Source organism: Phacochoerus africanus, chromosome 1 (assembly GCF_016906955.1).
Source record: "Phacochoerus africanus isolate WHEZ1 chromosome 1, ROS_Pafr_v1, whole genome shotgun sequence".
Taxonomy (NCBI): domain Eukaryota; kingdom Metazoa; phylum Chordata; class Mammalia; order Artiodactyla; family Suidae; genus Phacochoerus; species Phacochoerus africanus.
The window spans coordinates 104,888,710-104,901,118 of NC_062544.1; the positions used below are offsets into that span (position 1 = coordinate 104,888,710).

At 45.2% G+C, this 12,409-nt stretch overlaps 1 protein-coding gene across 2 annotated transcripts in view; it reads left to right on the plus strand.

Annotated features, from left to right (window-relative positions):
* Positions 1 to 12,409, plus strand: part of MYRIP (myosin VIIA and Rab interacting protein) — a 208,961-nt gene that overhangs the window by 142,067 nt on the left and 54,485 nt on the right. Inside the window, exons 4-8 of one of the 2 annotated variants that reach the window (XM_047770482.1) lie at positions 273 to 409; positions 6,514 to 6,594; positions 10,228 to 10,325; positions 10,749 to 10,829; positions 11,676 to 11,819. In XM_047770482.1, coding sequence (XP_047626438.1) covers positions 273 to 409; positions 6,514 to 6,594; positions 10,228 to 10,325; positions 10,749 to 10,829; positions 11,676 to 11,819 — 541 coding nt within the window. The remainder of the gene's footprint in view (positions 1 to 272; positions 410 to 6,513; positions 6,595 to 10,227; positions 10,326 to 10,748; positions 10,830 to 11,675; positions 11,820 to 12,409) is intronic. The other variant, XM_047770486.1, reaches the window with a different exon arrangement.

The window sequence follows — 12,409 nt, forward strand, 5'->3', positions numbered from 1 at the left end:
TTAGGCTTGTTCACATGACGACGGGTTGCAGGGCTTCTCCAAGCAGCAAGAGAGGAAGCTTCCAGGCTTAGGACTTACACAGCATCACTTCCACCAGTCTCCATGGTCAAAGCATGTCACAAGGCCATCCCAGGTCCAAGGAGTAGAGAAATAACACTCCACCTCTTGATGGAAGGAGCTGCAAAGTATTGTGGCAACTCTTCCAATCTACCATTTCGTAGTTCTGTTCTTTAATTCTAATTTTCTGTTTTCTAACTCTGTGTTGTTCTCAGGGTTCTAAGGACCCAGTCCCTGGAATGGTTCTACAGTAATGTGAAGAGCCGCTTCAAACGCTTTGGAAGCGCCAAGGTCTTGAAGAACCTGTACAGGAAACACCGGCTGGAGAGCGGAGTGTGTTTTGACATCCTGGGTATGCCGACTGTGGGCTATGTGGGAGCCTTTGCGGGGCTGGTGGGGTAGAAGGACACTTTGCTTGGAGGCCCTGTACACTATGGAAAACTCACCTGGGACAGAAAGAGTGCCTTAAATATCTGGTTCTAGTGAGGAGCAGAAATAAAAGGAGAGGAGTTTCCATCTTAGCTCAGCGGTAACGATTCCAACTAGGCTCCATGAGGATGCAGGTTTGATCCCTGGCCTCACTCACTGGGTTAAGGATCCGGTGTTGCCATGAGCTGTGGTGTAGGTTACAGACACAGCTCGGATCTCGTGTTGCTGTGGCTGTGGTGTAGGCTGGCAGCTACAGCTCCAATTTGATCTCTAGCCTGGGAACTTCCATATGCCTCGGGTGCAGGCCTAAAAAAAAAAAAAGTAATAGAAGGACATACACCAAAGATTCTGTTAAGTTTTGAGTCTTTTGATTCCGGCATCTCCACAGGGCTGGATATTGGCAGCTGGGAGGATGAAAGCATATCTACATATTATGGACATTTTTTTTTTTTTAGCTACACTGATTTTTTTTAAGTTTTATTGAATTGTAGTTGATTTACTATGTTGTGATTATTTCTGCTGTACAACAAAGTGATTCAATTACACATATACACAACCCATCCTTTTTCAGATTCTTTTCCTGTATAGATTATCACAAAATATTGGATAGAGTTCCCTGAGCTATACAGCAGGTCTCTATTGGCCAGTCATTCCATATACTATTGTGGACATTTTAATTCTAAATCCCTAGAAGCTAAAGATTCTTGATCACCTTTCCCTAATGATTAAGACATTGGCAAGTCACTAGGTCTGGGATCAGAGGATATGCATGGGCCCCTGCTCCCCTTCCTTCCTACCCCCAAATCCTTTTCATATCAGGCCCAGAATTTGATGCAATGGGAGAGTTAGAAACATCTCAGCTTCTTCCCAGGAAGCTTGAAGGATGAATTCTACCTATGTCTTTAAAATAACCAATGTAGTTAGAATGAGAAATTATATTCTTTATTTTTCTTTTCTTTTTTTTTTGTCTTTTGTTGTTGTTATTGTTGTTGTTGTTGCTATTTCTTGGGCCGCTCCCGCGGCATATGGAGGTTCCCTGGCTAGGGGTTGATTCGGAGCTATAGTCACCGGCCTACGCCAGAGCCACAGCAACGCGGGATCCGAGCCGCGTCTGCAACCTACACCACAGCTCACGGCAACGCCGGATCGTTAACCCACTGAGCAAGGGCAGGGACCGAACCCGCAACCTCATGGTTCCTAGTCGGATTCGTTAACCACTGCGCCACGACGGGAACTCCTCTTTATTTTTCTTAGACCAGCCAGTAGAAAGAAATGGTTGTCAGAATATGAACAGCATGTCCTTCCAAAAAAAGGCTGTTTTTTCTATCTAGAGACAGATTTTTTTCATCACTTTGCTGACACAGGTAAATGCTTTTTAATCCATAGAAAAGAAAAAAAAAAAAAAAACCTCATCCATCTCATTTGGAGCTTTTTCACCATCATTATTTTATATTGTTGTATTCTCAATAAAGTCTTTGGTTGTGTCTTATCTAAAAATATGCCAGCCACTGAGACAAGGGGGAAATAGGATGGGAGCCTTAAATACGGAGAATCATTAGGGCCTTTTGTGATAGTTGTTAGAATCTCTGTCTTTCAAACCACTCAGGAAGCCTATAGCCAAGAGAGCAGAGCCCAAGGTTTCAACATATTATTTTGATCTTCTCTTTGCTGATTTTTCTAAAAACGTTTCTCTAGAAATGAAGGCCAAAAGAAATACAGCTTAAAAGTAATCCCATTAAGAGTAGGTTTTCAAGCCAAAGCACTCCCTCAGGAAAGTTCCAGAAAAGCATTGGCTCACTCATTTGCATCCCATCCTTGCTCTCTTCATCCTCGGGTGTGCTTCATGTACCCTCTGCATGCCACCACAGTCACGTCACATAGGTGTCCTCCACTGCTTCCTGTAGAACGAGGGGGAAAAGCAAACACATTGAGAGAACCCTGTAAATGGAGCACAACCCAAGTCTCCTTCTGTTTCTCCCTCGGGCCCCACAGGTGGAACAGGGGGACAAGAATTCCAAGTGGGCCAGCAAAAGGCTTTGAAATGTTTGAGTCACTTTCAAAGGCAAATTATTTGCTGGGAATAACTGCCATGAATGAAACAGACTTAGGTCCTGGGCTATGATTCACCACATCTTTCATCACATTATCATTCAGGTGATGGTTTACGAAGCTGCTCTCCTGCTGGACTGGGGGGAGGCGATAGCTTCTTTGTGTTCCCAAAGTGCTGGCACATCTTAGGTCCTCAATGTTGCACAATTCCACCTTCCAAGCATTTTGTGGGTACCATGACACTTCATAAAAGTATGGAGTCAGCAGCTTTAATATGATTTGTATCTCCATTTAAACTAAGATTTCATTTTCATCAACATGAAGACAAGCAGGCAGGAGACAGTTTTTGAGATTATGCTCAAATCTATAATGCCATGATCATAAAACAATGAGATTTAATCTATATACCACCTAGAAAATTGAGTTACGCCTCAAGTGTGGAGAAGTCTTCCAGTGCTTAAGTAGCTTCCTGGTTATGCTGGACAACTGGGGAGTCACTGGCCTTGGCATCTACTCATCACCCAACACCTTGGTGTGGTTGTCAGCTGCCATTCTTGATCCCGACAACACACTAGAATCAACCTAAGGAGCTTTGAAAAAACTCAGTGCAAGATTCTCTTCCACCCCCAGTCAATTACTTCTGAATCTCTGGAGGTGGGCCCAGGACAGATATTTTTTTTAAAGCTCTCTGGGTTATTTTAAGACACAGCAAAGACTGAAAGCCTCAGCTAGAATTTCACTATAATTTGTATGGCAAGAGTTTTGACTAAGATGGTTCCATCTTCAGCTCCACCTGAGGGTACTTAGTTTCAGAATTTTGATTGTCAGAACATAATCTATAGCGTGCAAAGCATGTGCTTTGCTCCAGGACTCTCAGTATAAAACTCCTATTACCTACAAAACATCTCTATTGCCTAGACCAGTGTAGTTTGCTGTTAAAAAAAAAAAACCCTCAGTCCATTGACAATTCATTGAGTTCACAGAATCTTATGGGTCACTCATCACATGCACCCCTGGCACAGCCATCAGTCCCTCCCCACTTCTCCCCGGCTCACCTACTCCTCCTGCAGCCCACGTCAAATGACCGGGCTGGGCCTAAAAAGAGACCCATTCATTTTTTCATATAAATCTAAGATGTATAAGCATTCATTGAACACCTGGTTTAAGAATTGGGGGTGTCAAGATGGGCAAGACCTTGCCATCTCAGAGCCAACATTCCAGTGGCGAAGTCAGATAAATAAGTAAATAGATTTATAAAAATCATCTTGTCTAATGAGGTAACACATGCTCCCGTGGTTTATCTGATAGATTGAGCATGACATTTTTAATAGTTATCCTAAAAGAAAGGCAGTACACGAAAAGATCAGAGTAACCCTTATTAATAGACTTAATCTCTAGACAATTTAACGATTAATTCAGACTTTTATGTAGTATTGGATAAATAAGATGGGTAAGATAAGCCCCGCTTTTATTAATTAACATATTAACGTTAACATCTATCTTTGACACAATCCTTGGAAAGGTCTCTGACACCTTTCATCTAATTTGACTGACAAACACGGTCTTTTGAAAGATGCTGAGTCACGTGAAATCGGAGGTTCCTCCAGCACATGAAAGATGTGACCTGATGTCGTCTGGCTGCTGTGTCAGTGCTTTCCGGAACAGTTCAATTGCTTTCTGGCCTTGGAAAAATCCCATCATTCTAAATGGCCCAGAAGCCCCCACTTATTAATTTAAAGGGACACAGGGAAAGTTGTACTAGAAAATTTATAATCATGTAAACCCAGAGCCTGTCCTGGTCAGCGCAGTCTCCCAAAGATGTTTTTAGATCTTCTCCCCCCACTTCACAGTCCCCACCACCTTCCTCCTTGTCTCAGCAGACAGATCACCACCTCCTTCACAGGGCAGATCTGGTGCTTCTCCCCATCTGATCCCTGTCACCTTCCACAAAGGTCTCAAGGTCACTCAGTCCTTACTTTTAGCCTATTCAGCCTCCCTCTTAACTGGTTCCTTCCTATTGATTTGTAAACATGCCCAGTCTCTCTAATTTCCTAAGCCCTTCCTGGACTACACTCCTCCACTTTGCCTGCCCTGCTTTTTCTCATCATGGGATCACTCCACAGGGCAGGCTGCACTCTGCTCTTCCTCAGTCAACACCCACCCTCTCCCTCTTCCAGGTTGTCCTCCACACAGCAGCCAACATGCACTTTAAATGCACACACCTGACCACATCAGCTCTGTGGAGCCTTTACTAGCTTCGAGTGGCTTCAAGTTGGAACAAAGATTAGAGCACTGTTGTGGCCACCATGACCTTCGAGGTCTGCTCTCAGCCCACATCACCCCAAGCTCCCGCTCCTCTCTGCAGCCCACTGGGATGGCTTCTGGTTTAGCTCTTCGGGTGTACCTTGCTGTCCCCACTGCCTGTCCCTGTGCAAGCTGTTTGCTCTGCCCTGCATACCCTCCCACCTCCATACCCTTTTGGCTGGTTACTCACCACCTAGGTCAGCCTTCCCTGCCAAATACTTTCCCTATTCTGTGAACCACTCAGTCAGAGCCCTCAGCATATCTGTAATTTTATATTTATTTCTGTAAAGCTTTGTTTAATGAATTCTCATCCTCTAGGCTATCAAGGTTGTCAGGGCTGCAAGGATTTGGGGCTTTGCTCACCAGTGCACCCTAACATCCAGCCCAGAGCCAGACATCTACTAGATTCTCATGGAGTATTTTCTGGATGAATGAATGGATGCTGTGCCAAAGTGAAATATTTGTACTTAGATGTATACAGCCTTAAAATGGGGGTGATGACTTATTATAAAGCTTTATTTTATAAGTGAGGAAATGGAGACCCAGGAAGATAACGTCCTTACAGTCACGGAGCTAGAATAAATGGACTTCAGGCCTTTTGAAAGGCCGGTCACAGAGGTTTGTCTATGGTCCGACCAAATCACTGTGGCAGGCTGTAAATTAACAGCCTATTTCATAAAGTTGATGGCCTACTAACCCACTGCAGATGCCTTAGAGTTCCCACATGCCAGCCCCATGCAGCCCATCCAAGGAAGCACAGACTGTGATGTATCGAAGGCCTACAGCTGAGTTTGATTGGTGTCAGTGGCATTTCCCCCTTGTGAGCTAAGACATGTAGACTCACAGTTACTCTCCTGTTTCTGTCAAAGATTGTTTTCCATCAACATCCAATTCAGTAATTTTTTTATGAGCCCCCAGCCATCTAGGTGCTGTCTTGGGCACTGGAGATACAATACAGTGATGTTAAAAGGAAGAGACCATCAACCATATCTCCACACCTTCAAAGATTTCATTTGATGAATTAATATGTGAACACAGATTCCTAACTTAAAAAGATTTTAGCCAACTGTTCTTCCAGCCTGGAACTAAGACTAGGGTGTGTGTTCAATTGAGAGAAGGCCAGGAAAGAGGCAGGGGCCTTAAAAGATCAAATGGCATGGCTTACCTTGTCTTGCTCTGGGTTTGTTTCTGTTAACTCCTAATGACAGTTAACTCATTGGCCAAAGGCAATGGTTTGGAATGATACCATGGACATCAGCTAAAGACCAGGCATGCAGTGTCCCATCACCCATCATGAGGAGAATTGTATCATCATCACAGTTTTTCTAGTAAGGAAGCCAAGTGTCTGAGAAGTTAGGTAACTTGATCAAAGTCACATAGGTCCAGGAAATGACTTCATATCTCATAGACTTTAATCTGATATTCCATGTTTGATTCCATACTGCCTCCAGAGAAGCTCTGGAAGAAAGTGAGGGGTGGCAGCAATGCTATACCAGGAATCAGTATGAAAAAGAAAAATGTAATTGGTTAAAATCTGTAGCGTTACTGTGGAACCTAGTGATTCCTTAAACCTTTTTGCAATCGAAGTGGATAACAGTGGTCTGCCATTTCAGTGATATGGAACATTGGGCTCTGAAGACCTTGGATAATCTTCTCTCTCTCTCTCTCTCTCAGGAGGAAGCTTTTTTGAGGCAAACCTGGAGAATGAAGGCAGTATTTCAGGCAGTGACTCAACCTTTTACAGGCAGTCAGAAGGTAAGGATGCTTAATAAGAGTTTACACATAATGGGTGGTTGGAGGACTAGAATCACATGCAGATGGTCAGGGGTCTCTGCTGCACTATAACTGATGATGCAGCTCTGTTATTGTGTGTGAATCTCTCTGGGTCTTCTTGTTATTGCCATTTATGTGAATCTGTCAGCGAAAGAGGTGAGTATATCTAAGGTGTGACCTAGAGAAGTATATTCTCTATTAGCCACTAGACACTTAGGATCAACTAGTGTGTGTTTTCCTGGAATTAGAATAGAACAATCAACATACTCACATGTGAAATTCATAGTAAAATATTCTTATAAAGAATGTACCACTTACTGATCAACTTTTACTTTTTTATTCCAATATGATAGTCCCCTTAGAGCAGAGGTTAAAAGCAAAACAAACTTTTTCTTGTTTCAAACAAAACCATCTCTAAACACTCCCACTCCTTCTCCAAAGTACTGGGTATTGGTACTCCTGTAGCACCCACTGTGCTCTCGCGCTCCCTCTGTTCTACCTTGGGCACCTTCTCATGACGATCCCATCCTCTTTCACCCTTGCACCTGGTATTTCTCACTGAGTTTTTACATGGCCTCGGTGCATCTCCGTCTGAATGCCCAGCCCTGACTTCAGCCCCGAGTTCTAGACTCAGATCTCTGATGCATGGTCCTCAGTATCTGTAACTCCTCTAGGATCTTAACCCCAGCGTGTCTTTATCAAGCTCTTCGGCCACTTAAATCCACCAGCAAGACGGATCTTTCCCTACTTCCACCCAGTCACCAAGTTCCTTTCGGTTCTATTTCCAATCCTATCCTTTTCTTTCTATTCCAAGGTCTCTGGCCTGAGTACCTCCCTGCCCACAGCTCTCCTGTATTAATATTCATTTCGGTGACCATCTGTATCAACCAGGGTTCTCTAGAGTAACAGAACCAATAGGATATACACATATAACACACAGAGAGAGGTTCATTTCAGGGACCTGGCTCACACAATTGCAGGACCAGACAAGCCTGTAGAATAAGTCAGCAGGCGAGAAACTCAGGAAGGAGTTGATGCTTTAGTCTTGAGGCAGGATTTCTTTCCCCAGAAACCTCTGTTCTTGTTCTTGAGGACTTTCAGCTGATTAGGTGAGGCCTACTCACATTTTCAAGGATAATCTCCTTTACTTAAAGTCAATTATTGTAACCACTGTGTGAACCACACCTACAAATTTTGCACTTGGGTTAGTGTTTGATTAGATAGCTGGGTGCTATAGCCTCACCATGTTGACACATAAAACTAACTCATCTAACTGGTCCTCAAACTTCGGTCAGTCTATCCTCTTATCCTTCCTCCACACCCCACCAGTTTTTCTCTCTGAAACACCAACTCAAGCCTTCACTTTTAGCCCAGACATTTCAGTGCTTCATTCCACCTCATCCCAAAATGATAAACATGGCTGCCAGAGCCTTTCTGGTGGCTCCAGGTTCTTCCTTTCCAGGCTCCTGTGGAAGCTTGTGACTGTCCCTGTCATAGAATTTCCCATCTGCGTCTTAGTTACGTAGGCACCTGATTACCCAGCTTATCCATTGGAGCCTCAGTGGGGCCCTCATGGAGCCTAGCACTGGGGAGGTCTTAGTGCACTCTGATTCAACAAGAATTTGTGGGGCACCCCTTCTGTGAGAAATCCTTTTTGATTGGTATCTTGAAGAAGCAAGATGGGAGATACACTGTCCATCTCCAGGAAGCATGGAGCTAAATTTTCCAGAATTTTATGGAAACACTGAGGAAGCCGTACAGTCAGCCACCCTGAGGGGTGCTGAGCTCTGTGCCGGGCTGCCCACCAGGTGGCTCTGGGAGGGCTGTCACAGCTGGCTTGCAATGTCCTCATCAGCTGCCTGGCGAGGTGGCTTTGGCTTTAACTGGGTTGGTTTGGGAGATTTTCTTTTTTTTTTGTCTTGTTTTTTTTTTTTTTTTTTTTTTTGCTATTTCTTGGGCCGCTCCCACGGCGTATGGAGGTTCCCAGGCTAGTGGTTGAATTGGAGCTGCAGCCACCGGCCTACGCCAAAGCCACAGCAATGCTGGATTCTGGATCCGAGCCGCGTCTGCAACCTACACCACAGCTCACGGCAACGCCGGATCCTTAACCCACTGAGCAAGGGCAGGGACTGAACCCGCAACCTCATGTTTCTTAGTCGGATTCATTAACCACTGCGCCACTGACAGGAACTCCGGGAGATTTTCTTATGTTTGCCAAGTGCTACTTTCTGACCACGTTGTGTCTTTAGAAGCCTAAGAAGCTGGAATTAAGTTTTTTAATTAAGGGATTGATTAATTAATGAATTGATATATTTACACCTTGTCTCAGCCTACCAAGAATCCAAGGCAGCTTTCAGGAGATTTGCATGTGTTAAATAATGCATGACTAGGAGATTATACATGGAAACAGGGTGTCAAAATCGGAAAAAGGAGACACAGGGCAGCAGCAGACCTCTGTTCTTGCACCTGATGTGAGTTGGGCTTCTGGAGTAAATTAAGAGGAATGATAGAAATTCTCTCTTTTGCAAGAAACAAAAATTGAATATCTCCAGGAGGCAGAACTCTTCCCAGTACTTGGCTCCAAGTCCTTATCACCTGCAGAAGTCCTTTGACTTGGGGACACCTCCTCCCATTTGTTACCATATGCAAAAAATAGATTCACAAAATACATGATAGCATTATTTTAAAAATCATGTTAAAACTTTGTAGTTAAAATCACAGGATTTGGAGACAGAGTCCAAAATTCATATCTTAACTTTGTCTCAATGTGCAAACATGGGCAAGTTACTTGACCTCTCTGTGCTTCGGTTCACTCATCTATGAAATGGTGCTGACTCAGTGGGTGGTTGTAAGGATCCACTGTGACCATGTATGAGACCATCAGTCTGCAGCCCAGCATGTGGTGAGTCTCAGCAAGATTCACCAGTGTTATTGATAGTATGGGTTTAGAGTCTAAAAAATTCCTCTATGGATTTTGTATTTGCATTAAACCATGAGCCCAGCCCTTATAAGATTTCACAATTTTCCTTCCTATCATCACAATGATACATTATACACACAAAAATAAAACATTATCTGAGAAAGCAGATGAAGAACCATGATTTCCTTATATTAAGTCCTTTGGTCAGTCGTCTTTAAGCCACACTTTGGAGCTGTGCTTAGAGCCTGGACACAAGGTGACTGAACCAGCCTTGCTCTCTGACAGTGACCTGTGGGAGGGGCAGAGGAGCAGAGCCTTTCTGGCTCTGATGGAAACAGGCCCACAACCTCCAATGGACGACCAGGCAAATAGGGGACAAGGGAGAGGCACTCTGAGAAGGTTTTCTTGAAGAAGAACCCTTGGGGTCTTTGGGAAGCAGCTCAGTTATGAAGCAGGGAGGCGGGGCAGGAGGAAGATGATGGAGTTGTGAAGAGAGAATAACAGGTAATGGAGCAGAGGATGTGATGGACAGGTGGGAGACAGAGAGGCAGATGAGAAGGTAGGGGCTCGTGTGCAGGGGGCACAAGGAGCTGCTCTCAGGGCCTCCAAATACTGATGCAGAAGAGCTTCTAGGGGAACAATCATTAGCTTCCCTTGCCTTTCAGAAAGTGCTCTCTGTTCTGTTTCCTGTCTAGGACATAGCATGATGGACACACTGGCTGTCGCCCTCCGGGTGGCTGAAGAAGCCATCGAGGAAGCAATTTCCAAAGCAGAAGCCTATGGGGACAGCCTGGTATGCCTGGCCTCCCATCTGGGGGAAGGTGGGGGTAGGGTCTTGGCTGCCAGTGTGGGGGGCGGCTGGGGGAAGTACAGGTGGTCAGGAAACCAACATTATGATAGCCATTTTTTTTTCTCCTTTTCTGGCCGTCCCTCAGAATATGGAGTTCCTAGACTAGGATTAGATCTGAGCCACAGTTGTGACCTACCAACTGAGGCAACACCCGATCCTTTAACCCACTGTACAGGACTAGGGATCAATTTTGAATCTTGGTGCCCCTGATCCTATTGTGCCGCAGTGGGAACTCCACAATAGCCATCCTTGACTAGAGAGGCGCCCAACCTCCCCCTGCATTTATGGTGAAGACTCCCAAGAAAGCGATTGCCAAACCTCTGAAATCACCCACAGCTCACATCATCCTCTTCCCTCCCTCTGCAGGACAAGCAGAATGAGGCCAGTTATCTGCGGGACCACAAGGAGGAGCTGACTGAGGAGTTGGCCACAACCATCCTGCAGAAGGTAGGTGGACCCTGGCATCCAGATAGCTGCCATTCACCACTCTGGCCTGGACCAGGGCCTCTGGTGAGCCGAAGAGCCTCTGCGGGCACCATTGTTGATTGGGCATCATTTGTTCCACTCCTTCTCACTTTGGGCTTCTATACTCTGGGGCTAATGCAGAGGGCTGCACTGCACTGCAAAAGCTATGCAGTATGAACATGATTGCCTTCAGGGAATGAGCTAGCGAGTGAAGAGCCAGGAACTCAGACCAGAGACCTTTGTGCAAATGGACTCATTAAATCCAAGTAGCCATGACCAGCATAGTAGGTGGTACAAATGAACTGAGGCCATCCCTGATGACACTCAGTATCTGCCCCTCCTTAAGGTTCCTTAGGGATTCCAGACACTTCCTAAAGTCAGGATGTACAGCCAGAGACTCTGGGTTTGAGATCCAGCTCCACTGTTTATAAGCTGTGTGTCCTTACCTGATAACATGTGAGCCTAATTCCTCATCTTTAAAATGGGAGTGTTATGGTGTGTAGCTCTTAGAACTGTTTTGAGAATTAAATGAAGTAAAGTGTATATGGTGCCTAGCAGAGTCTGGCATGGTAAGTGCTTAATAAGTACAAGTTGACAGCATAAAAAGATTACTCGTAAACTGTAAAGTGTTACAGAAAGTTCAAGGTTTTAGTCGTGCTGTTTTATCACAAGGCAGATCTGAAACTGCCTAGCATTCTGTTAAAACTAAGCTCTTAAATGGCTTAAAAAAAAAAAACAAAAAAAACCAAGAATGGTCCCAGTTACTCCATGTAGCATCAGAGGCCTCTCCAATAACTTGTCCCCTTTTGTCACCTGCCTCCTCCTCAGATCATAAGAAAACAGAAGAACAAAAGTGAGCAGCACATGGAAGAGGAGCCAGAGTGGCCGCAGCCCCAGAGCTGCAGCACGAAGGCTGCTGACGAGGGGACCACAGCCTTTCCAGGAAGCCACCAAGCTTCCACCACCCTCTGGGTGAGTCCCCACACTGTGCTGGCCCACCCCCGATAAGTGCCCTGTGTGTGTGCACATCAGAGCCATTCTCCCCACAGAAATGGGGACACTAGGCTCAACATCCATGGTCAGCACATGTGCCCACCAGACAGCATAGTTCCTGGAGGGCGGGGAGAGACTGGGAGAGAGTATTGTGGGGGGGCCTGCAGGAACGTGGAGGTGGGTTTTTACACAGAGACCAATTTAGGAAAAATATGTCAATAGGCTTTTTAAAAATTCATTCTGAAAAGAGTTGTATGGAGTCTTGTGGAAAAATTAGTTTTCTGGGGGCCATGTGTGTTCTTACAACTTCAGCACTTGCTTGATGGAAACTGAGACTTGACAGTGAGAGAATTGCCTTCTGAGGTCACAGCTGGACGTGGGCGGGAACTCAAGATGGACAGATCTTTTTGTTCATCATCCCCAACCACAAAGCACAGTGTCCTTCCTGTGACCCAAGGGTCTGGGCCTGCCATGTCTGCGGTAGAGTCACCAAGCCCGTAAATCCTTTGGATCATGTTTAAGCAGCCCCGGGGAGGACAGGTGAATGGGATAGGGGCTGGGCCCTCAGT